The 23865-nt window shown below is 53.4% G+C and overlaps 3 protein-coding genes across 3 annotated transcripts in view; 2 read left to right on the top strand and 1 right to left on the bottom strand.

Annotated features, from left to right (window-relative positions):
* Positions 1 to 16408, bottom strand: part of TEX28 (testis expressed 28) — a 43449-nt gene extending 27041 nt beyond the window's left edge. Inside the window, exon 1 of the mRNA XM_059051186.2 lies at positions 15698 to 16408. Coding sequence (XP_058907169.1) covers positions 15698 to 16408 — 711 coding nt within the window. The remainder of the gene's footprint in view (positions 1 to 15697) is intronic.
* On the top strand, positions 4023 to 6380 carry LOC131749005 (paraneoplastic antigen Ma6E-like). Its single transcript, XM_059051466.2, has 2 exons — positions 4023 to 4500; positions 4591 to 6380. Exons 1-2 carry the CDS (start codon positions 4023 to 4025, stop codon positions 6378 to 6380), a joined length of 2268 nt encoding a protein of 755 aa, XP_058907449.1.
* LOC131749007 (paraneoplastic antigen Ma6E-like) lies at positions 10817 to 12994 on the top strand. The gene has a single exon (XM_059051470.2). It carries the CDS (start codon positions 10817 to 10819, stop codon positions 12992 to 12994), a length of 2178 nt encoding a protein of 725 aa, XP_058907453.1.
* Positions 16409 to 23865: the final 7457 nt, after the last annotated feature.

Here is a 23865-nt window from a genome sequence, read left to right as displayed (position 1 = left end):
CGAGCCCAGTCCCAGGAGCCGGCGGGAAGGACGGGATGGACGAGGTCACAGCCAGCGCCCACCCCAGGACCTGGGAGCCCACCCGGGACCTTGGGAAGGAAGACCTGGACCGGGGCTGCAGGAGGTCTGCGGGAGGCCCCCCGGGGCCTGTGTTCTGCTGGGCCACCCCGTTGCTCCTCGGGACACCCGTCGTTGGGTCACTGGCACGTGGCCTGCTGTGGGACTGTCCTGTGCCCACCATAGGGCAGGGCCAGGCCCTGGGCATGTGAGCCAGAGGGGGAGGGGCTGCCCCATGGGGAGCGGGCATTGCAGGTGCCCATCTTCCTGGCGAGAGGCCACCCGCGGGGCCCTGAGGAAGGGAGACTGGGGGGGGATGGAGGGCTGCAGGGTGGGGTGTAGCGGAGGCACCTTGTTGGGGACCCTGGGGCGGGGGGCCGGCACCCGTGGGCTCCGGTGGCCGTTAGAAGTTCCTGTGTGTGTTGTTATGCTCTCTGTTCAATGGTTTCAGTCAATGTTTCTCTTGAATAAAGTTCCCTGAAAGTTTCCGCTGAGTCTGGCCTCTGCTGTGGGCAATGGAGGGAAAGGGCTGCTGGGGGGGGGAGGGGGGAGTCCAGAGTCAGATTCCTGCTCAGCACCCATGGGACACCTCTCCAGTGAGAGGTAGGGTAGGCACTTTGCAGACCCAGACATGGTGAGGGTTTTTCTTCCATTTCATAGGTGAATTGTAAAGTTTTAGCAAAAAGTGATAATTGCCTGAAAAGGCAGTAGATACCTTAAAATGTAATTGAAAAAATTGGTTATCTCAGGCAGGAAAGAGGGAACATAGGAGCAAAAAGGGATGGACTGACAGTGCTATGGACTGAATATTTGTAAACCTCTCCCCCTCATTCACCTGTTAACTTCTAACCCCCAGAGGGATGGGATTTGGAGGTGGGGCCTTGGGAAGTGATGAGCCCATGTGCGGGGAGCCCTCGTGAATGACATTAGTTCCCTTATAAAAGAGACCCCAGACAGCGGCCTCATTCCCTTCTGCCACGTGAGAAGATGGCTAGCTAGTTGATACAACTAGACAAGAAATCAGTCCATATAAAGAGGAGCTTTATTACTATTACTTGATTACTCAGCTGTACAAAGGAACGAAATAGGGTCATTTGTAGAGACGTCGATGGATCCAGAGACTGTCATACAGAGTGAATGAAGTTGGAAAGAGAAAAACAAATATTGTATATTAATGCATATATGTGGAACCTAGAAAAATGGTACACATGAACCGGTTTGCAGGGCAGAAATAGAGACACAGACGTAGAGCACAAACGTATGGACACCAAGGTGGGAAAGTGGTGGGGGCGGGGGGGTGGTGCTGGGATGAACTGAGAGATTGGGACTGACATATGTACACTAATATGTATAAAAGTTATAACTAATAAGAACCTGCTGTATAAAAAATACATAAAATAAAATTTAAAAACACAGAGAAAGAGAAAAGAATAGCTTTAAGACATTAACAATCACAGTAGACACCCACCTGTAAAGACAGATTGACCCGTGTGCCCCCATGGGCTCTGCATCACCAAGTTTGCTCCTCCAACTCCGCAGCCTTGCAGGGAGGCCTTCCTATTGGTGGAAGGTCAGTGGGCGTGTCTTTTGCTTCCGCAGGCGCGAAGCCTTGGGACCTCAGGCCCTCAGTGCGCATGCCTACTGCTGCTTCCGTCGCAAAGCGCCTCCTCACGTGCTCTTCTGATCCAACGACTTTCTGTGGAAAGAGACGTCTAGAACGTTCTCCCTCACCTTCCTGGGACTTCCGGGAGCACCCGGAAACGGATTTGGCGTTCGCACAGAGTGCCCGGGACGGTCGGCTGCTCAGTTGCTGGCTGCAGTGCCCAGACGAGCTAGCTCTTCAGCCCGTCCTGAGTGGGACTCCGGAGTCATCCACAGAGTCAGAGCAAGTCAGGAGCCAGGCGGGGGCTTCGCCGGGGGCAGGACTCCGCAGGTACCGGGGGGCCGTGGGAAGGAGTGGAGTTGCGGGGAGGGCTACGGGCTGCCCGATTGGGAGTGGGGGAGGGGCGGCTGAGGGCAGCGGGCCGAAGGGGTGCTGAGGGAAGGGTCCCGCAGTGTGCGGGTCCGAGGGGAGGCCCGCTGTCTGCCGGGGTGGCTGGTGGGGGCCGTTCTGGAGTCGGGGTGCAGAGGGTGGGGCTAATGGCTAAGCGTGGGGGCGGCGCGGAGCGGAGGGCTTCCTGCCGGACGGGTGGGGCCGGCTTTGGGGGCCAGAGGAGAGGACGACTGGCTGTGGGTGTGGGGAGGACGGGACGCTCCCCCCCCCATGGGCTGAGACGGGAGGGGAGGACTAAGGGCCGGTGTGTGTGGCGGGAGGAAGGAGGAGCTGCTCCTGGCTGAGGCGGGGGTCGATGGGGAGGACTCCCGGGCCCGGGTGCGGTAGGCGTTAGGGGAGCTCCCGCCGCGGCGGGGGGTGGGGGTGAGGACGCTCTCCATACATTTAACAGTATTGCAATTTTACATGATAAGTTTTCTCATCCTGGGGAAATTTTATTTGATGGTACTAATGGTAATATATCTTTAAATATTGGGAAACCCATGGATCAAAGAAAAAAATCACAGAGGGACTTAGAAAATATTTCAAACTGAAAACTAAAAGAACACAACTTAGCAAAATCAGTGGGAGGCAGCAACAAACGACAGGAGGAAACTGTATTCCTCTAAATGCTTCTGTTAGAAAAGAGTCAGAACATAAAATCAGTGAGCTAACGGTCCATTTAGAGATGCTAGAAAAAGATGACCAAAGGAACTATGAAATGAAGTAATAAGAGAGCTAAGACAGGCAATCAGTGCTGGAAAGCAAATTATGGGGCTTCCCTGGTGGCGCAGTGGTTGAGAGCCCGCCTGCCGATTCAGGGGACGCGGGTTCGTGCCCCGGTCCGGGAGGATCCCACGTGCCGCGGAGCGGCCGGGCCCGTGAGCCGTGGCCGCTGCGCCTGCGCGTCCGGAGCCTGTGCTCCGCAACGGGAGAGGCCAGAACAGTGAGAGGCCCGCGTACAGGAAAAACAAAAACAGAAAAAGGCAAATTATGGACACAATGAACAAAAAAGCCATGCTCTTCTTTCAAAAGAGCGAGAAAACTGGGAAAGCCCTAGAAAGATGAATCAAGCAAAACTAGAAAGAACGCTAATCACCAATATCCAGAATGAAACAGGGCTGATGTTACGTATCAGATGTATATTCAAAAGAGAGTATAGGGATATTATGGAAATATTTATGCTAAAAAATTGGAAGACTTGAAAAATTCCTTGGGGAAAAGGCAGCTTCCTAAAACTGATGCCAGAAATGTAGAAAAAGTGATGAGCCTTCTATCTATCTATTTAAAAAATATGTATTTTATTCTGTTTGATTACTGTTTCTTGTGTTGTATACAACAAGTGCTCTTTTATTATTTTTTAAAAAATTGATTTTTACTTTTGGATGCATTGGGTCTTCGTAGCTGCCCGCGGACTTTCTCTCGTCACGGTGAGTGGGGGCTACTCTTCGTTGAGGTGCGCGGGCCTCTCATTACGGTGGCTTCTTTTGTTACGGAGCACAGGCTCCAGGCATGTGGGCTTCAGTGGTTGTGTCACGTGGGCTCAGTAGTTATGGCTCATGAGCTCTAGAGCGCTGGGTCAGTGGTTGCAGCACAAGGGGTTAGTTTCTCCGCAGCAAGTGGGATCTTCCCGGACCAGGGATCGAACCTGTGTCCCCTGCACTGGCAGGTGGCTTCTTAACCAGTGCGCCACCAGGATAGTCCCTAGCCTTCTATCTTGTAAATAAATTTAATTTATCAAAACAGTTTCCTAAAGTAAAACAAACAAAACAGGGCCGGGAGGTGCTCCAGGCTGCTGCTGTGAGCGGCTGTAGGGTGGGCTGTGTGGCACAAACATGATTCTCTCCTCTTTGCACCCTCAGGCCGATTCCCACACTTCAGCAGTCTGTGCACACCTGTTGGATCGCTTCCCCCCACCCTCAGGTCCTCGGAGATGGCGATGGCTCTGGCGATACTGCGGGACTGGTGCAGGTCGATGGGCGTGAACGCTCAGCGATCTCTGCTCATCTTGGGCGTCCCAGACGACGGCGAAGACCAGGAATTCCAGGAGGCTGTGCAGGCTGCCCTGCGTTCCCTGGGCAGGTACCGAGTGCTGCGCAAGGGCTACAGAAAGGAGCTGGGGTCGAGGGTTGCCCTGGTCGAGTTTGCTGAGTATATAAATCGAAGCTTGATCCCCCGCCAAATACAGGGCAACGGGGGGCCCTGGACTGTGGCCTGCCTGCCCCAGGCCCCTGATGCTGAGTCACAGGATAGACCCAGTTTCCCTGCACAGCCTCGGACACAAGCAGTGGTTGGCAGGGCAGGTGAGGCAGGAACTGCAGGTCACTCAGGAACTGCGGGTGAGGAGGAAGCTGTAGGGGAGGCGGGAGCTGCAGGTATGGAGGGAGACGCAGGTGAGGGGGAAGGCTTAGGTGAGGTGGCAGCGGGAGGTGAGGAAGGAGCTGGAGTTGAGGCAGGAGCTGCAGGTGAGGCAGGAGGTGCAGGTGAGGGAGGGGCTGGAGGTGAGGCAGGGGCTGGAGGCGAGGAAGGAGCTGCAGGTGAGGAGGGAGCTGCAGGTGAGGCAGGAGGTGCAGGTGAGGCAGGAGGTGCAGGTGAGGCAGGAGGTGCAGGTGAGGCAGGAGGTGCAGGTGAGGCAGGAGGTGCAGGTGAGGCAGGAGGTGCAGGTGAGGAAGGGGCTGGAGGTGAGGCAGGGGCTGGAAGCGAGGAGGGAGCTGCAGGTGAGGAGGGAGCTGCAGGTGAGGCAGGAGGTGCAGGTGAGGCAGGAGGTGCAGGTGAGGCAGGAGGTGCAGGTGAGGCAGGAGGTGCAGGTGAGGCAGGAGCTGCAGGTGAGGCAGGAGGTGCAGGTGAGGCGGGAGCCGCAGGTGAGGCGGGAGCCGCAGGTGAGGAGGAAGGTCCAGGTGAGGCAGGGGATGGAGGTGAGGCAGGGGTTGAGGGTGAAGCAGGAGCTGAAGGTGAAGCAGGAGTGTCAGACGACGAGGGAGCTGCAGGTGAAGGGAATGTTGCAGGCGAGGCAGCACTTCCGAGTATGGCAGGACCCGCGGGCGAGGCAATGACCGCGGCTGAGGAAGCAGCTGTGGAAGCGGCAGGCGCCATGGGTGAGGCGGCGCCCTGGACCCAGCAGTGGAGGCAGGCCTTGCAGGCCGTGCCAGACACCGCGGGCTCCCAGGAGCTGGGAACCTTCTCTGGGATGCAAGAGCCGGGCCACGGGGAAGAGTCCTTTGAGAGCTGGCTGGAGCAGGCCAGCGACATGCTGCACCTGTGGCGCCACGTGTCTGAGGGGGAGAGGAGGAGGAGGCTGGTGGAGAGCCTGCGCGGCCCCGCGCTGGACGTCCTGCGCGGCCTCCTGGCGGAAGATCCCGAGCTGGCCGCCCAGGACTGCCTGGCCGCGCTGGTGCAGGTGTTTGGGAACACGGACCCCCGGGAGAGCGCTCGGCTGAAGTTCCTGACCTGTGCCCAGCGGCCCGAGGAGACTCTCTCTGCGTACGTGATGCGCCTGGAAGGCCTGCTGCAGTCGGCCCTGGAGAAGGGGGCCATCCTCCCGGCCGTGGCGGACCAGGTGCGCGCCCGGCAGGTGCTGATGCGGGCCCGGCTGAACGACACGCTCCAGAAGATGCTGAGGACGCAGCTGATGACCAGGCCTCCCGGCTTCGTGCGGATGCTGCGGCTCCTCCAGATGACCGAGGCCTGCGAGGCCGCCCTGGCTAGCAGGGAGCTGTTCCCAGGGGAAGAAGAGGCCCGTGTGGACGTTGGAGTCCTGGCAGCAGCCTCCCAGGCCGCCGCGGCCCATGAGGCCATCACCGCGGGCACCACTGCGGATGGCACCAAGGCCTCCCCGGCCGGTGAAGATACCTCCACCCAGGCCGCCCTTTCCAAGCAAGGTAGCGCCGAGGACCATCCGGCGCCCGAAGAGGCCAGTGAGGCAGTTGCCGGCGCTGCCAAGGCTGGCGAGGCGGGCCCTGAAGACCATGGTGCCGCCAGGGCAGCCCCTGGCCCTGGGGAGACCAGCAAGGCCTCCGCGGCCACTCAGGAAGGTGGAAGAGCTCCCGGCCCTGCGGGCCTAGGTCCGGCAGGACCCACACATGCCTGCGGAGTCCCCATGCCTGGCCGGATGGGCAGTGCTTCCCCGGTGGCCCCAGGAGGTCCTGGCTGGGAGCCAGAGGGCCTCGCCCAGGCAGGAGGCCAGCAGGCCGAGGAGACCCCCGAGGAGGGGCTCCAGCATGTCCCAGAAGAGCCGGGAAATGAGGACGGGGCTGCAGAGATGAGCCCCCCGGGGTCATCCTCGGGCCAGTAGGCTCAGCAGGCCCCGGGGCCCCCAGGCTTGGAGGCAGGGGGAGGCCAGCCCTGGCAGCCTCCTGGCCCCATGTTAGGGGCCACTCAAGGTGCCTGGGCCTCCCTCCCGAGAGGGGACCCCTGTTCGTCATCCCCTGGGCAGGCTGCTCCCTGTCCTGGCGAGCCCCAATGTGTCCCTGTAGGCCCCAGAGGGACCCAGGTGTCAAGGAACCCCCCAGCCCCCGCTCCCCTCCCCCCCAACACACACACCCTAGCCATCGCCTCCCCGCAGATCCCTGAGGTACGACACGTGCCAGCCAAGGCTCTGGTCTGTGTGGGCCAGTGTCGTGAGCTCAACGTGTGCTTTCTGGGCGTAGATGCAGGCCCAGCGCTGCTTGTTGTTGTGGAAATTTGCGTTTGTTCTCCTATGAGCAGTTCCCCCCGCTCCGGCCCGGCACGGAGACCCCGAGCCCAGTCCCAGGAGCCGGCGGGAAGGACGGGATGGACGAGGTCACAGCCAGCGCCCACCCCAGGACCTGGGAGCCCACCCGGGACCTTGGGAAGGAAGACCTGGACCGGGGCTGCAGGAGGTCTGCGGGAGGCCCCCCGGGGCCTGTGTTCTGCTGGGCCACCCCGTTGCTCCTCGGGACACCCGTCGTTGGGTCACTGGCACGTGCCCTGCTGTGGGACTGTCCTGTGCCCGCCATAGGGCAGGGGCTGCCCCATGGGGAGCGGGCATTGCAGGTGCCCATCTTCCTGGCGAGAGGCCACCCGCGGGGCCCTGAGGAAGGGAGACTGGGGGGGGATGGAGGGCTGCAGGGTGGGGTGTAGCGGAGGCACCTTGTTGGGGACCCTGGGGGGGGGGGCCGGGACCCGTGGGCTCCGATGGCCGTTAGAAGTTCCTGTGTTGTTATGCCCTCTGTTCAATGGTTTCAGTCAATGTTTTTCTTTAATAAAGTTCCCTGAAAGTTTCCGCTGAGTCTGGCCTCTGCTGTGGGCAATGGAGGGAAAGGGCTGCTGGGGAGGGGGAGGGGGGGGTCCAGAGTCAGATTCCTGCTCAGCACCCATGGGACACCTCTCCAGTGAGAGGTAGGGTAGGCACTTTGCAGACCCAGACATGGTGAGGGTTTTTCTTCCATTTCATAGGTGAATTGTAAAGTTTTAGCAAAAAGTGATAATTGCCTGAAAAGGCAGTAGATACCTTAAAATGTAATTGAAAAAATTGGTTATCTCAGGCAGGAAGGAGGGAACATAGGAGCAAAAAGGGATGGACTGACAGTGCTATGGACTGAATATTTGTAAACCTCTCCCCCTCATTCACCTGTTAACTTCTAACCCCCAGAGGGATGGGATTTGGAGGTGGGGCCTTGGGAAGTGATGAGCCCATGTGCGGGGAGCCCTCGTGAATGACATTAGTTCCCTTATAAAAGAGACCCCAGACAGCTGCCTCATTCTCTTCTGCCACGTGAGAAGATGGCTAGCTAGTTGATACAACTAGACAAGAAATCAGTCCATATAAAGAGGAGCTTTATTACTATTACTTAATTACTCAGCTGTACAAAGGAACGAAATAGGGTTATTTGTAGAGACGTCGATGGATCCAGAGACTGTCATACAGAGTGAATGAAGTCGGAAAGGGAAAAACAAATATTGTATATTAATGCATATATGTGGAACCTAGAAAAATGGTACACATGAACCGGTTTGCAGGGCAGAAATAGAGACACAGATGTACAGCACAAACGTATGGAAACCAAGTTGGGAAAGTGGTGGTGGCGTGGGTGTGGTTGTGTGTGATGAGTTGGGAGATTGGGATTGACATATGTACACTAATATGTATAAAAGAGATAACTAATAAGAACCTGCTGTATAAAAAATACATAAAATAAAATTAAAAAATTAAAAAAACAGAGAAAAGAATAGCTTTAAGACATTAACAATCACAGTAGCCACCCACCTGTAAAGACAGATTGACCCGTGTGCCCCCATGGGTTCTGCATCACCAAGTTTGCTCCTCCAACTCCGCAGTCTTGCAGGGAGGCCTTCCTATTGGTGGAAGGCCAGTGGGCGTGTCTTTTGCTTCCGCAGGCGCGAAGCCTTGGGACCTCAGGCCCTCAGTGCGCATGCCTACTGCTGCTTCCGTCGCAAAGCGCCTCCTCACGTGCTCTTCTGATCCAACGACTTTCTGTGGAAAGAGACGTCTAGAACGTTCTCCCTCACCTTCCTGGGACTTCCGGGAGCACCCGGAAACGGATTTGGCGTTCGCACAGAGTGCCCGGGACGGTCGGCTGCTCAGTTGCTGGCTGCAGTGCCCAGACGAGCTAGCTCTTCAGCCCGTCCTGAGTGGGACTCCGGAGTCATCCACAGAGTCAGAGCAAGTCAGGAGCCAGGCGGGGGCTTCGCCGGGGCCAGGACTCCACAGGTACCCCGGAGGGGCCGTGGGAAGGAGTGGAGTTGCGGGGAGGGCTATGGGCTGCCCGATTGGGAGTGGGGGAGGGGCGGCTGAGGGCAGCGGGCCGAAGGGGTGCTGAGGGAAGGGTCCCGCAGTGTGCGGGTCCGAGGGGAGGACCGCTGTCTGCCGGGGTGGCTGGTGGGGGCCGTTCTGGAGTCGGGGTGCAGAGGGTGGGGCTAATGGCTAAGCGTGGGGGCGGCGCAGAGCGGAGGGCTTCCTGCCGGACGGGTGGGGCCGGCTTTGGGGGCCAGAGGAGAGGACGACTGGCTGTGGGTGTGGGGAGGACGGGACGCTCCCCCCCCCATGGGCTGAGACGGGAGGGGAGGACTAAGGGCCGGTGTGTGTGGCGGGAGGAAGGAGGAGCTGCTCCTGGCTGAGGCGGGGGTCGATGGGGAGGACTCCCGGGCCCGGGTGCGGTAGGCGTTAGGGGAGCTCCCGCCGCGGCGGGGGGTGGGGGTGAGGACGCTCTCCATACATTTAACAGTATTGCAATTTTACATGATAAGTTTTCTCATCCTGGGGAAATTTTATTTGATGGTACTAATGGTAATATATCTTTAAATATTGGGAAACCCATGGATCAAAGAAAAAAATCACAGAGGGACTTAGAAAATATTTCAAACTGAAAACTAAAAGAACACAACTTAGCAAAATCAGTGGGAGGCAGCAACAAACGACAGGAGGAAACTGTATTCCTCTAAATGCTTCTGTTAGAAAAGAGTCAGAACATAAAATCAGTGAGCTAACGGTCCATTTAGAGATGCTAGAAAAAGATGACCAAAGGAACTATGAAATGAAGTAATAAGAGAGCTAAGACAGGCAATCAGTGCTGGAAAGCAAATTATGGGGCTTCCCTGGTGGCGCAGTGGTTGAGAGCCCGCCTGCCGATTCAGGGGACGCGGGTTCGTGCCCCGGTCCGGGAGGATCCCACGTGCCGCGGAGCGGCCGGGCCCGTGAGCCGTGGCCGCTGCGCCTGCGCGTCCGGAGCCTGTGCTCCGCAACGGGAGAGGCCAGAACAGTGAGAGGCCCGCGTACAGGAAAAACAAAAACAGAAAAAGGCAAATTATGGACACAATGAACAAAAAAGCCATGCTCTTCTTTCAAAAGAGCAAGAAAACTGGGAAAGCCCTAGAAAGATGAATCAAGCAAAACTAGAAAGAACGCTAATCACCAATATCCAGAATGAAACAGGGCTGATGTTACGTATCAGATGTATATTCAAAAGAGAGTATAGGGATATTATGGAAATATTTATGCTAAAAAATTGGAAGACTTGAAAAATTCCTTGGGGAAAAGGCAGCTTCCTAAAACTGATGCCAGAAATGTAGAAAAGGTGATGAGCCTTCTATCTATCTATTTAAAAATATATATATTTTATTCTGTTTGATTACTGTTTCTTGTGTTGTATACAACAAGTGCTCTTTTATTATTTTTTAAAAAATTGATTTTTACTTTTGGATGCATTGGGTCTTCGTAGCTGCCCGCGGACTTTCTCTCGTCACGGTGAGTGGGGGCTACTCTTCGTTGAGGTGCGCGGGCCTCTCATTACAGTGGCTTCTTTTGTTACGGAGCACAGGCTCCAGGCATGTGGGCTTCAGTGGTTGTGTCACGTGGGCTCAGTAGTTATGGCTCATGAGCTCTAGAGCGCTGGGTCAGTGGTTGCAGCACAAGGGGTTAGTTTCTCCGCAGCAAGTGGGATCTTCCCGGACCAGGGATCGAACCTGTGTCCCCTGCACTGGCAGGTGGCTTCTTAACCAGTGCGCCACCAGGATAGTCCCTAGCCTTCTATCTTGTAAATAAATTTAATTTATCAAAACAGTTTCCTAAAGTAAAACAAACAAAACAGGGCCGGGAGGTGCTCCAGGCTGCTGCTGTGAGCGGCTGTAGGGTGGGCTGTGTGGCACAAACATGATTCTCTCCTCTTTGCACCCTCAGGCTGATTCCCACACTTCAGCAGTCTGTGCACACCTGTTGGATCGCTTCCCCCCACCCTCAGGTCCTCGGAGATGGCGATGGCTCTGGCGATACTGCGGGACTGGTGCAGGTCGATGGGCGTGAACGCTCAGCGATCTCTGCTCATCCTGGGCGTCCCAGACGACGGCGAAGACCAGGAATTCCAGGAGGCTGTGCAGGCTGCCCTGCGTTCCCTGGGCAGGTACCGAGTGCTGCGCAAGGGCTACAGAAAGGAGCTGGGGTCGAGGGTTGCCCTGGTCGAGTTTGCTGAGTATATAAATCGAAGCTTGATCCCCCGCCAAATACAGGGCAACGGGGGGCCCTGGACTGTGGCCTGCCTGCCCCAGGCCCCTGATGCTGAGTCACAGGATAGACCCAGTTTCCCTGCACAGCCTCGGACACAAGCAGTGGTTGGCAGGGCAGGTGAGGCAGGAACTGCAGGTCACTCAGGAACTGCGGGTGAGGAGGAAGCTGTAGGGGAGGCGGGAGCTGCAGGTATGGAGGGAGACGCAGGTGAGGGGGAAGGCTTAGGTGAGGTGGCAGCGGGAGGTGAGGAAGGAGCTGGAGTTGAGGCAGGAGCTGCAGGTGAGGCAGGAGGTGCAGGTGAGGGAGGGGCTGGAGGTGAGGCAGGGGCTGGAGGCGAGGAAGGAGCTGCAGGTGAGGAGGGAGCTGCAGGTGAGGCAGGAGGTGCAGGTGAGGGAGGGGCTGGAGGTGAGGCAGGGGCTGGAGGCGAGGAAGGAGCTGCAGGTGAGGCAGGAGCTGCAGGTGAGGCAGGAGGTGCAGGTGAGGAGGGAGCCGCAGGTGAGGAGGGAGCCGCAGGTGAGGAGGAAGGTCCAGGTGAGGCAGGGGATGGAGGTGAGGCAGGGGTTGAGGGTGAAGCAGGAGCTGAAGGTGAAGCAGGAGTGTCAGACGACGAGGGAGCTGCAGGTGAAGGGAATGTTGCAGGCGAGGCAGCACTTCCGAGTATGGCAGGACCCGCGGGCGAGGCAATGACCGCGGCTGAGGAAGCAGCTGTGGAAGCGGCAGGCGCCATGGGTGAGGCGGCGCCCTGGACCCAGCAGTGGAGGCAGGCCTTGCAGGCCGTGCCAGACACCGCGGGCTCCCAGGAGCTGGGAACCTTCTCTGGGATGCAAGAGCCGGGCCACGGGGAAGAGTCCTTTGAGAGCTGGCTGGAGCAGGCCAGCGACATGCTGCACCTGTGGCGCCACGTGTCTGAGGGGGAGAGGAGGAGGAGGCTGGTGGAGAGCCTGCGCGGCCCCGCGCTGGACGTCCTGCGCGGCCTCCTGGCGGAAGATCCCGAGCTGGCCGCCCAGGACTGCCTGGCCGCGCTGGTGCAGGTGTTTGGGAACACGGACCCCCGGGAGAGCGCTCGGCTGAAGTTCCTGACCTGTGCCCAGCGGCCCGAGGAGACTCTCTCTGCGTACGTGATGCGCCTGGAAGGCCTGCTGCAGTCGGCCCTGGAGAAGGGGGCCATCCTCCCGGCCGTGGCGGACCAGGTGCGCGCCCGGCAGGTGCTGATGCGGGCCCGGCTGAACGACACGCTCCAGAAGATGCTGAGGACGCAGCTGATGACCAGGCCTCCCGGCTTCGTGCGGATGCTGCGGCTCCTCCAGATGACCGAGGCCTGCGAGGCCGCCCTGGCTAGCAGGGAGCTGTTCCCAGGGGAAGAAGAGGCCCGTGTGGACGTTGGAGTCCTGGCAGCAGCCGCCCAGGCCGCCGCGGCCCATGAGGCCATCACCGCGGGCACCACTGCGGATGGCACCAAGGCCTCCCCGGCCGGTGAAGATACCTCCACCCAGGCCGCCCTTTCCAAGCAAGGTAGCGCTGAGGACCACCCGGCGCCCGAAGAGGCCAGTGAGGCCGTTGCCGGCACTGCCAAGGCTGGCGAGGCGGGCCCTGAAGACCATGGTGCCGCCAGGGCAGCCCCTGGCCCTGGGGAGACCAGCAAGGCCTCCGCGGCCACTCAGGAAGGTGGAGGAGCTCCCGGCCCTGCGGGCCTAGGTCCGGCAGGACCCACACATGCCCGTGGAGTCCCCATGCCTGGCCGGATGGGCAGTGCTTCCCCGGTGGCCCCAGGAGGTCCTGGCTGGGAGCCAGAGGGCCTCGCCCAGGCAGGAGGCCAGCAGGCCGAGGAGACCCCCGAGGAGGGGCTCCAGCATGTCCCAGAAGAGCCGGGAAATGAGGACGGGGCTGCAGAGATGAGCCCCCTGGGGTCGTCCTCGGGCCAGTAGGCTCAGCAGGCCCCGGGGCCCCCAGGCTTGGAGGCAGGGGGAGGCCAGCCCTGGCAGCCTCCTGGCCCCATGTTAGGGGCCACTCAAGGTGCCTGGGCCTCCCTCCCGAGAGGGGACCCCTGTTCGTCATCCCCTGGGCAGGTTGCTCCCTGTCCTGGCGAGCCCCAATGTGTCCCTGTAGGCCCCAGAGGGACCCAGGTGTCAAGGAACCCCCCAGCCCCCGCTCCCCTCCCCCCCAACACACACACCCTAGCCATCGCTCCCCCCCCCACCCCGCAGATCCCTGAGGTACGACACGTGCCAGCCAAGGCTCTGGTCTGTGTGGGCCAGTGTCGTGAGCTCAACGTGTGCTTTCTGGGCGTAGTTGCAGGCCCAGCGCTGCTTGTTGTTGTGGAAATTTGCGTTTGTTCTCCTATGAGCAGTTCCCCCCGCTCCGGCCCGGCACGGAGACCCCGAGCCCAGTCCCAGGAGCCGGCGGGAAGGACGGGATGGACGAGGTCACAGCCAGCGCCCACCCCAGGACCTGGGAGCCCACCCGGGACCTTGGGAAGGAAGACCTGGACCGGGGCTGCAGGAGGTCTGCGGGAGGCCCCCCGGGGCCTGTGTTCTGCTGGGCCACCCCGTTGCTCCTCGGGACACCCGTCGTTGGGTCACTGGCACGTGCCCTGCTGTGGGACTGTCCTGTGCCCGCCATAGGGCAGGGGCTGCCCCATGGGGAGCGGGCATTGCAGGCGCCCATCTTCCTGGCGAGAGGCCACCCGCGGGGCCCTGAGGAAGGGAGACGGGGGGAGGGGGGATGGAGGGCCACCGGGTGGGGTGTAGCGGACGCACCTTGTTGGGGACCCTGGGGGGGGCCGGGACCCGTGGGCTCCGGTGGCCGTTAGAAGTTCCTGTGTGTGTTGTTATGCCCTCTGTTCAATGGTTTCAGTCAATGTTTCTCTTGAATAAAGTTCCCTGAAAGTTTCCGCTGAGTCTGGCCTCTGCTGTGGGCAATGGAGGGAAAGGGCTGCTGTCGGGGGGAGGGGGGGGTCCAGAGTCAGATTCCTGCTCAGCACCCATGGGACACCTCTCCAGTGAGAGGTAGGGTAGGCACTTTGCAGACCCAGACATGGTGAGGGTTTTTCTTCCATTTCATAGGTGAATTGTAAAGTTTTAGCAAAAAGTGATAATTGCCTGAAAAGGCAGTAGATACCTTAAAATGTAATTGAAAAAATTGGTTATCTCAGGCAGGAAAGAGGGAACATAGGAGCAAAAAGGGATGGACCGACAGTGCTATGGACTGAATATTTGTAAACCTCTCCCCCTCATTCACCTGTTAACTTCTAACCCCCAGAGGGATGGGATTTGGAGGTGGGGCCTTGGGAAGTGATGAGCCCATGTGCGGGGAGCCCTCGTGAATGACATTAGTTCCCTTATAAAAGAGACCCCAGACAGCTGCCTCATTCTCTTCTGCCACGTGAGAAGATGGCTAGCTAGTTGATACAACTAGACAAGAAATCAGTCCATATAAAGAGGAGCTTTATTACTATTACTTGATTACTCAGCTGTACAAAGGAACGAAATAGGGTCATTTGTAGAGACGTCGATGGATCCAGAGACTGTCATACAGAGTGAATGAAGTCGGAAAGAGAAAAACAAATATTGTATATTAATGCATATATGTGGAACCTAGAAAAATGGTACACATGAACCGGTTTGCAGGGCAGAAATAGAGACACAGATGTAGAGCACAAACGTATGGACACCAAGGTGGGAAAGTGGTGGTGTGGTGGTGTGATGAGTTGGGAGATTGGGATTGACATACGTACACTAATATGCATAAAATTGATAAAAAGAACCTGCTGTAGAAAAAAACAAAATAAAATTCAAAATTTCAAAAAGAAAACCACCTCCCAAAGAAACCTGAATTCTCACTGGCTACGTTACTTGACCATGGGTTGCCCCTTCGTACTCCTTTACTGCTCTTGAGGGATTTGTCAAGTGGCATCAACGTGGGTAGGATTTCTCTATGAGAACAAGACAAGTGATTCCCCGCACCACTTCCCCACAAACGCACGGATGCTAAAGGGATTGCAGAGTTCTTTCGTGAAAGTGCTGGCAATCTGGGGTCATCTCAGCGAATCCCTCCCTGCCTGGTCAGGCTGCTGGAAGGATTAGTTAATGCAGAGGAGGGTGTCTGGCACCTCTGAGGGTGGCTGGGACCCCAGGAAGGGTCCAAATAGAAATGGGGGGGTCCTTTGAGAGACTGAGTTCACCTTCTTTTCTGTTGGTGGGCTGTAGTCTGACCTTAGATGAAAATAAAGCAACCCACCACACGGGGGCCAGGGGGTGGGGGGAAGCATTCCCCAGAAGGAAGTCATTTTCGGAACAAATAACCCACACAGGACCTTGTACCCCAACCTAGCCATGAGCCCACGTGAAGGGACCAGGGCTGGTGAGGCGATTCCAGTCGTGCACCACACACCAGTCCAGCACACGGGGACCAGCGGAGCCTTGCCTGGCTGACGACAGGCATCTGCTGGCCCGCCTGCCACTGCAGGCTGTTTGCGAGCCCAGTCAGAGCCCCATCGGCCAGGAGAGGGCCAGGCGGGCGTGCACGGGGCCAGGGCCGAGCCCTCTGCGCTGCGGGGCTTGGCGCTGAGAGGAACACAGACACCCCCCACCCGCCCCAGAGCTCAGGCGGCCAAGGGGTCCGCCTCCCCTGCATCTCTCCTCCCAGAGGGACTCCAGCGATGCCTGCAGGTTGGTCACATACTGCCCTTTGAGGCTCTGATAGGACAGCTGCAAGCTGAGCTGGAAGGTCTTGACTTTGATCCACTCTTCCTTCACCTTCTGCCACAGCAGGGCTTGCAGCTGGGCCCCATGCTTGGTCTCCAAGGACCTCCCCTGCTGCAAGGCTGGGGAGTGACTCTCTGGAGAGAAGTGTCTAATGACATCAGACAGGTCGGTGGGCGGGCAGTCTTCCGCACCTGGCTTGGGGGGCTCTGAAAACAGAGCCTTCTCGCTGGGCTGCTCGCAGTTGTCCCCCGGGCTGCTTTCTGCCCTCAGCGCTGAGCCCTGCAGCTGCTGGTGACACCGGTGGAGCGTTCGCTCAATCTGGGCAACGGTGGCAGAGGCGCGCTGGCTCGCCGTCTCGAAGGCCCGCCAGACGTGGGGGGCCTGGTGCCGGTCGGCTGTGGACGCCAGCTTGAGGAAGCCCGCAGTGTTCCTGGGCCGGCCGGCCTTCTCCGCTCTCAGCTGTTCTGAGAGGCACAGGATGCGCTGCTTGACACTGTCCTGTAAGTTCCGGGCCAGCTCCCCATCTGAGAGGCTGGAGGGGCCACTGGGGCCAGCCTCACTGGATGACAGGGATCTGCAGGAGGGAACGCTGGAGGGGAAGGTTGCAGTTGGGCTCTTAGCATATTCCGCCGGCATTGGGAAACAAGAATCACAAAACAGGTACTTCTGTGAGATGCAAATGGTGGAGAATTAAGACACGTATTGCTCCACTCTATAACAATAATTATGCAGATACGCAAGTACTTCATTTGCACGATTTGTGCATCTGAGGTGGGCCTGACACAGACTGGGCATTCTCCCCTCCTATTCAGCACCTGGCTCCTTGCTCTATGGGTGTACCTCACTATGACCTCAAGGTGGCTAGCAACCCCCTCCACACCTGCCCTGTCTGTTCTTGGACTTCTCTTCCAAGAATTACCAACAAGTGGGTCTCATTTTATAGAGAACTGTTCTTGTAAAATATGGAATAAACTCATTTCCATTAATCCATACAGCTTACTGTATTGCTACTGACAGGTGGATAGAAGAGATAGGCAGGGAGATTTACATCCTAACAGGTTCATTCCTTCATCTACTCATTCACTCAACACATATTTCCTGAGCGTCTACCATGTAGTACAGAAGCCAGACATATTCCTTGGTCTCACAGAGCTGCCAGCCTAGGGTGGACAGTTCTACTGTAACACAAACAAATGAGTGTCTTGCATGGTGAAGGATAATAGTAAGAGCACTGCCCTGGAGATAGAGCCCAGTTCAAATCCTGACTCTAGCACTCTTGAGACCTTGAGTAAGTTAATAAACCGCTCAGAGGGTCGGTTTTCTCATCTCTAAAATAAAGATGGACATAGCAGCATAACTGGAACACAGGAGACCAGGGTAGAGTGGACAAGGATGAGCTACGAGAGGTAGGTGACGTCAGGACAGGTGGAGCCTCTGTTCTGTTTCTACTTTTTTTTTTTTTTTTTTGCGGTACGCGGGCCTCTCACTGTTGTGGCCTCTCCCGTTGCGGAGCGCAGGCTCCGGACGCGCAGGCGCAGCGGCCACGGCTCACGGGCCCAGCCGCTCTGCGGCACGTGGGATCTTCCCGGACCAGGGCACGAACCCATGTCCCCTGTATCGGCAGGCAGACTCTCAACCACTGCGCCACCAGGGAAGCCCTCTGTTTCTACTTTTTAACTAAAAGCACCTTCATGACTTTTTAAAAAAAATATTTATTTATTTATTTTTGGCTGCGTTGGGTCTTCGTTGCTGCACGCGGGCTTTCTCTAGGTGCGACAAGCGAGGGCTACTCTTCGTTGCAGTGCGCAGGCTTATTGTCATGGCTTCTCTTGTTGCTCAGCACAGGCTCTAGGTGCGCGGGCTCCAGTAATTGTGGCTCGTGGGCTCTAGAGCACAGGCTCAGTAGTTGTGGTGCACGGGCTTTCTTGCTCCGTGGCCTGTGGGATCTTCCCGGACCAGGGCTCAAACCCGTGTCCCTTACATTGGCAGGCGGATTCTTAACCACTGCGCCACCAGGGAAGCCCTTCATGACTGTTTTCAATCTGAAAATGCTCTCCCAGTGGGAAGCAAGTACTGATTATAGTGTAATAGATATTTTGGTTCTGTGTATTTTATTCTATGCAAATTATACCTTGATATTTAAAAACACATGTGATACCACTATGCACCTAGCAGATTGGCAAAACTTAAACTATAATAAATCTCAGAAAGGACATGGAGCAACAGGAACCCTCAATCACTCCTGGTGGGAGAGTAATTGGTACAAATATTTGGGGAAAGCACTTGGTAATATCGTAAAGTTGGAGACATCCATATTGAATGGCCCAGCAATTGCATTCCTAGATATATCCTTGAAAGGCAGGAACAATAATACTCCCAATGACCAACTGCTAGAAACAACCCACCTGGCCTGTCATCATAGAATGTGTAAGTGAACCGTAATATATTCAACAGTTTACTGCTATACAACAATAAAAATAAACTACAGCCTTGAAAACATGAAAGAACAAGCATAATGTTGAACAAAGCAAGCCAAACACAGAAGAATCCATACTATATATGGTTCTACTCATATAAAGTTCAAAAGCAGGCAAAATGAAATGATGTTGTTGAGGGATGCATACACAGGAAGTAAAGCTGTAAAGAAAAGCATGGGGACTTCCCTGGTGGCACAATGGTTAAGAATCTGCCTGCCAATGCAGGGGACACGGGTTCGAGCCCTGGTCTGGGAAGATCCCACGTGCCAAGGAGCAACAAAGCCCGTGTGCCACAACTACTGAGCCTGCACTCTAGAGCCCACAAGCCACAACTACTGAGCCTGCGTGCCACAACTACTGAAGCCTGCGTGCCTAGAGCCCATGCTCTGCAACAAGAGAAGCCACCACAATGAGAAGCCTGTGCACCGCAACCAAGAGCAGTCCCTGCATGCCGCAACTAGAGAAAGCCCACACGCAGAGATGAAGACCCAATTCAGCCCAAAATTAATTAATTAATTAATTTTAAAAACAGAAACAAAAGCATGGGCTTCCGTAACATAAAGTTCGATAGTGGTTCCCACTAGAGTGGGAGAAGGGGATGGTGATTGGGAGAGACGTGAGGAGGCTAGTGTACTTGATCCAAATAGCAATTAAATGTGTGTTTACATTATCATTACTCCCTAAACTAAATGTCGATGTTTTCTGCACCTTTATATGCATATGCCATATTTCACAATTTTTTTAACATCTTTATTGGAATATAATTGCTTTACAATGGTGTGTTAGTTTCGGTTGTCTAACAAAGTGAATCAGTTATACATATACATATGTTCCCGTATCTCTTCCCTCTTGGGTCTCCCTCCCTCCCACCCTCCCTATCCCACCCCTCCAGGTGGTCACAAAGCACCAAGCTGGTCTCCCTGTGCTATGCGGCTGCTTCCCACTAGCTATCTACTTTACGTTTGGCAGTGTATATATGTACATGCCACTCTCTCACTTTGTCCCAGCTTACCCTTCCCCCTCCCCATATCCTCAAGTCCATTCTCTAGTAGGTATGTGTCTTTATTCCCATCTTGCCCCTAGGTTCTTCATGACCTTTTTTTTTTTCTTAGATTCCATATATGTGTTAGCATACGGTATTTGTTTTTGTCTTTCTGACTTACTTCACTCTGTATGACAGACTCTAGGTCCATCCACCTCACTACAAATAACTCAATTTCGTTTCTTTTTATGGCTGAATAATAGTCCATTGTATATATGTGCCACATCTTCTTTATCCATTCATCTGTTGATGGACACTTAGGGTGCTTCCATGTCCTGGGTATTGTAAATAGAGCTGCAATGAACATTTTGGTACATGACTCTTTCTGAATTATGGTTTTCTCAGGGTATATGTCCAGTAGTGGGATTGCTGGGTCGTGAGGTAGTTCTATTTTTACTTTTTTAAGGAACCTCCATACTGTTCTCCATAGTGGCTGTATCAATTTACATTCCCACCAACAGTGCAAGAGGGTTCCCTTTTCTCCACACCCTCTCCAGCATTTATTGTTTGTAGATTTTTTGATGATGGCCATTCTGACTGGTGTGAGATGATATCTCATAGCTTTGATTTGCATTTCTCTAATGATTAATGATGTTGAGCACCCTTTCATGTGTTTGTTGGCAATCTGTATCTCTTCTTTGGAGAAATGTCTATTTAGGTCTTCTGCCCATTTTTTGATTGGGTTTTTTGTTTTTTTCATATTGACCTGCATGAGCTGCTTGTAAATTTTGGAGATTAATCCTTTGTCAGTTGCTTCATTTACAACTATTTTCTCCCATTCTGAGGGTTGTCTTTTCGTCTTATGGTTTCCTTTGCTGTGCAAAAGCTTTTAAGTTTCATTAGGTCCCATTTGTTTATTTTTGTTTTGGGGTCAAAAAGGATCTTGCTGCGATGTATGTCATAGAGTGTTCTGCCTATGTTTTCCTCTAAGAGTTTGATAGTGTCTGGCCTTACATTTAGGTCTTTAACCCATTTTGAGTTTATTTTTGTGTATGGTGTTAGGGAGTGTTCTAATTTCATACTATTACATGTACCTGTCCAGTTTTCCCAGCACCACTTATTGAAGAGGCTGTCTTTTCTCCACTGTATATTCTTGCCTCCTTAATCAAAGATAAGGTGGCCATATGTGCGTGGGTTTATCTCTGGGCTTTCTATCCTGTTCCACTGATCTATATTTCTGTTTTTGTGCCAGTACCATACTGCCTTGATTACTGTAGCTTTGTAGTATAGTCTGAAGTCAGGAAGCCTGATTCCTCCAGCTCCATTTTTCGTTCTCAAGATTGCTTTGGCTATTCGGGGTCTTTTGTGTTTCCATACAAATTGTGAAATTTGTTGTTCTAGTTCTGTGAGAAATGCCAGTGGTAGTTTGATAGGGATTGCATTGAATCTGTAGATTGCTTTGGGTAGTAGAGTCATTTTCACAATGTTGATTCTTCCAATCCAAGAACATGGTATATCTCTCCATCTATTTGTATCATCTTTAATTTCTTTCATCAGTGTCTTATGGTTTTCTGCATACAGGTTTTTTGTCTCCTTAGGTAGGTTTATTCCTAGATATTTTATTCTTTTTGTTGCAATGGTAAATGGGAGTGTTTTCTTCATTTCACTTTCAGATTTTTCATCATTAGTGTATAGGAATGCCAGAGATTTCTGTCCATTAATTTTGTATCATGCTATTTTACCAAATTCATTGATTAGCTCTAATAGTTTTCTGGTAGCATCTTTAGGATTCTCTATGTAGAGTATCATGTCATCTGCAAACAGTGACAGCTTTACTTCTTCTTTTCCGATTTGGATTCCTTTTATTTTCTTCTCTGATTGCTGTGGCTAGGACTTCCAAAACTATGTTGAATAAGAGTGGTGAGAGTGGGCAACCCTGTCTTGTTCCTGATCTTAGTGGAAATGGTTTCAGTTTTTCACCATTGAGGACGATGTTGGCTGTGGGTTTGTCATATATGGCCTTTATTATGTTGAGGAAAGTTCCCTCTATGCCTACTTTCTGCAGGGTTTTTATCATAAATGGGTGTTGAATTTTGTTGAAAGCTTTCTCTGCATGGATTTCACATTTTTTTAAAGTTTTTAAATGTTCAAGAGATGGTTTTAATCACAGATAAGAAATGGCTGGAGAATTAGTAAATTGTAAAACTGAGCTAAAGAAAGCATCCAGAATGCAGCACAGAGGCACAAAGAAATATAAAATTTGAAAAATAGGAGACACAGAAGATAGAATAAGAAAGTCTAACAAAAAAATCTAACTGCCATGCCACAGGAAGACAGACTAAGGTAACAGCAAGGTTTTAAGAGATAGTCATTAAGAATTTTCCAGAACTGATGACATACATAAATCCACAAATTCAGGAAGCCCAAGGTACTCCCCTGGTGGTGCAGTGGTTAAGAATCCTCCTGCCAATGCAGGTGACATGGGTTCAATCCCTGGTCTGGGAAGATCCCACATGCTGCAGAGCAAATAAGCCCATGTGCCACAACTACTGAGCCTGTGAGCTAGAGCCCGCGAGCCACAACTACTGAGGCCTGCGTGCCTAGAGCCCATGCTCCACAACAAGAGAAGCCACCGCAATGAGAAGCCTGCGTACTGCAACAAGGAGTAGCCCCTGCTCGCCACAACTAGAGAAAGCCTGTGCACGGCAATGAAGTCCCAACGCAGCCAAAAATAAATAAATTAATTAATTTTTAAAAAAGAAGCCCAAGATATCCCAAACAGGATAAAACGGAAATAGATCCACACCTAGACACAGATATTAGAAGCAGCCAGATTGTAAAAGCTGATTACCTTTAAAACCATGACTTTTAGACTGAAAGCTGCCTTCTCTAAGGCATCAATGAAATCCAGAAGAGTTGAATAATATCTTCAATATGCCAAGAGAATAACTGTCAGAGAGAGGGGAAAAAAAGGTCACATTCAAAGAATCAGAAGCCAGAATGTCTTCAGACTTTTCAGTGAAGCACTACGAATTAGAAAACAATGAAGTAATGCCTTCCAAATTTGGGGGGAAAACGATTTTCTCATCTAGAATTCTAGAACCAAACTGTCAATTTTTAGGTTAAAGGTGTTTTGTAATGTGAAAGAACTCAAATAGTTTACTTCCTCTGCATTCTTTTTCTGGAAGCTACTAGAGAAGACGTTCCAACAAACCAGAGAGGAACCTAAGACAGAGGTAGAGATGGGATTTATGAAACTGGGGCCCCAAGCTAAAAGAAAGGCAAGTGCAATCTCCAGGATGATGGAAGGGGACCCAGACTGGCAGCTGGGCAGTGGGCCTGGAGGGCAAGTCAAAAGGCTCCAGGAGAGAGTCCACCAAGTGAATGAAATATGCAGGACACCTTTCAGCAGCTGGAGAGGAGATATAGCCAGTTTGGGGAAGTGCTGACCTATAATAAGTAGTAGAGAACAAGCAACAGGGGGTGGGGAGAAAGTGTTAACTCTAAGGAGAACAAAACATCAGTAGAGAAAGGAAAAGTCATCAGAGTTGCCATAGACTTGATAACGTGAACACCAAAGACTAATCTAACGCAGATGATTATATACTGTACTGGAAGGATGGGGGTGGTGAAAGAGCTACATCATCATCTTTTACTGTGAGAAGTCAATCAATAATTCCCAAAATCTAAAAACTAAAGAAACTGCACTATAAACAATTTATTTACAGGGCTTCCCTGGTGGCGCAGTGGTTGAGAGTCTGCCTGCCGATGCAGGGGACATGGGTTCATGCCCCGGTCTGGGAAGACCCCATATGCTGCAGAGTGGCTAAAAAAAAAACAACTTTATTTACAGAACTAGAGGTAAATGCCAAAAGAAACAGCTAAAAGGGTTGAATGTAGTTGATTCTAGGGAATGGATGGACGACTGTGGGTGGAAGCAAGAGATTGCTATTTTTAAAAAATATGTATTTATTTGGCTGTGCCAGGTTTTAGTTGCAGCATGCAGGATCTTTAGTTGCAGCATGCAGGATCTTTAGTTGCAGCATGCGATCTCTTAGTTGCGGCATGTGGGATCTAGTTCCTTGACCAAGGATCGAACCCGGGCCCCCTGCATTGGGATTGCGGAGCCTTAGCACCTGGACCACGAGGGAAGTGCTGTAGAGATTGCTATTTTTTGTAATAAACCTTGTAGACCATTTAACTCTTTGAACCAGGGGTTGGCAAACTATGGACTGGTTTTGTACAGGTGTGAGCCAAGAATGGTTTTTGCGTGTTTAAATGGTTGAAAAAAATCAGAAGAAGAAGGATATTTTGTGGCATGTGAAAATTATATGAGATTCAAATTTCAGTGTCCACAAAGTGTGACTGACACACAGCCACACTGATTCATTTACATATAGTGTATGGCTACCTTTGTGCCACAACAAAGGTCTAGTTGAGCAGCTACAACAGAGAACATGTGGCATCAAATATTTACTATACAGCCCTTTACAGAAACAGTTTGCTGAACCCTGCTTTAAACAATGTTCATACATAGCACTGATAAATGAAAGAACTAAGTATTTTTAAAGGAAGTAGTTAATAGGGAAAGTTAAAATTTGCTAATGACTTGTTCTATTGAGGAATTTTACAGA

This window comes from Kogia breviceps, chromosome X (genome assembly GCF_026419965.1).
Source record: "Kogia breviceps isolate mKogBre1 chromosome X, mKogBre1 haplotype 1, whole genome shotgun sequence".
Taxonomy (NCBI): Eukaryota; Metazoa; Chordata; class Mammalia; order Artiodactyla; family Physeteridae; genus Kogia; species Kogia breviceps.
This window is presented reverse-complemented; position numbering and strand designations above follow the sequence as displayed.

Bases quoted from the DNA above. Each gene is read 5' to 3' on its own strand.
- LOC131749005 (XM_059051466.2), top strand. From the start codon at position 4,023: ATGGCGATGGCTCTGGCGATACTGCGGGACTGGTGCAGGTCGATGGGC. The intron at 4,501-4,590 runs GTGAGGTGGCAG...GAGGGGCTGGAG, and splicing joins AGGTGAGGGGGAAGGCTTAG to GTGAGGCAGGGGCTGGAGGC.
- LOC131749007 (XM_059051470.2), top strand. From the start codon at position 10,817: ATGGCGATGGCTCTGGCGATACTGCGGGACTGGTGCAGGTCGATGGGC.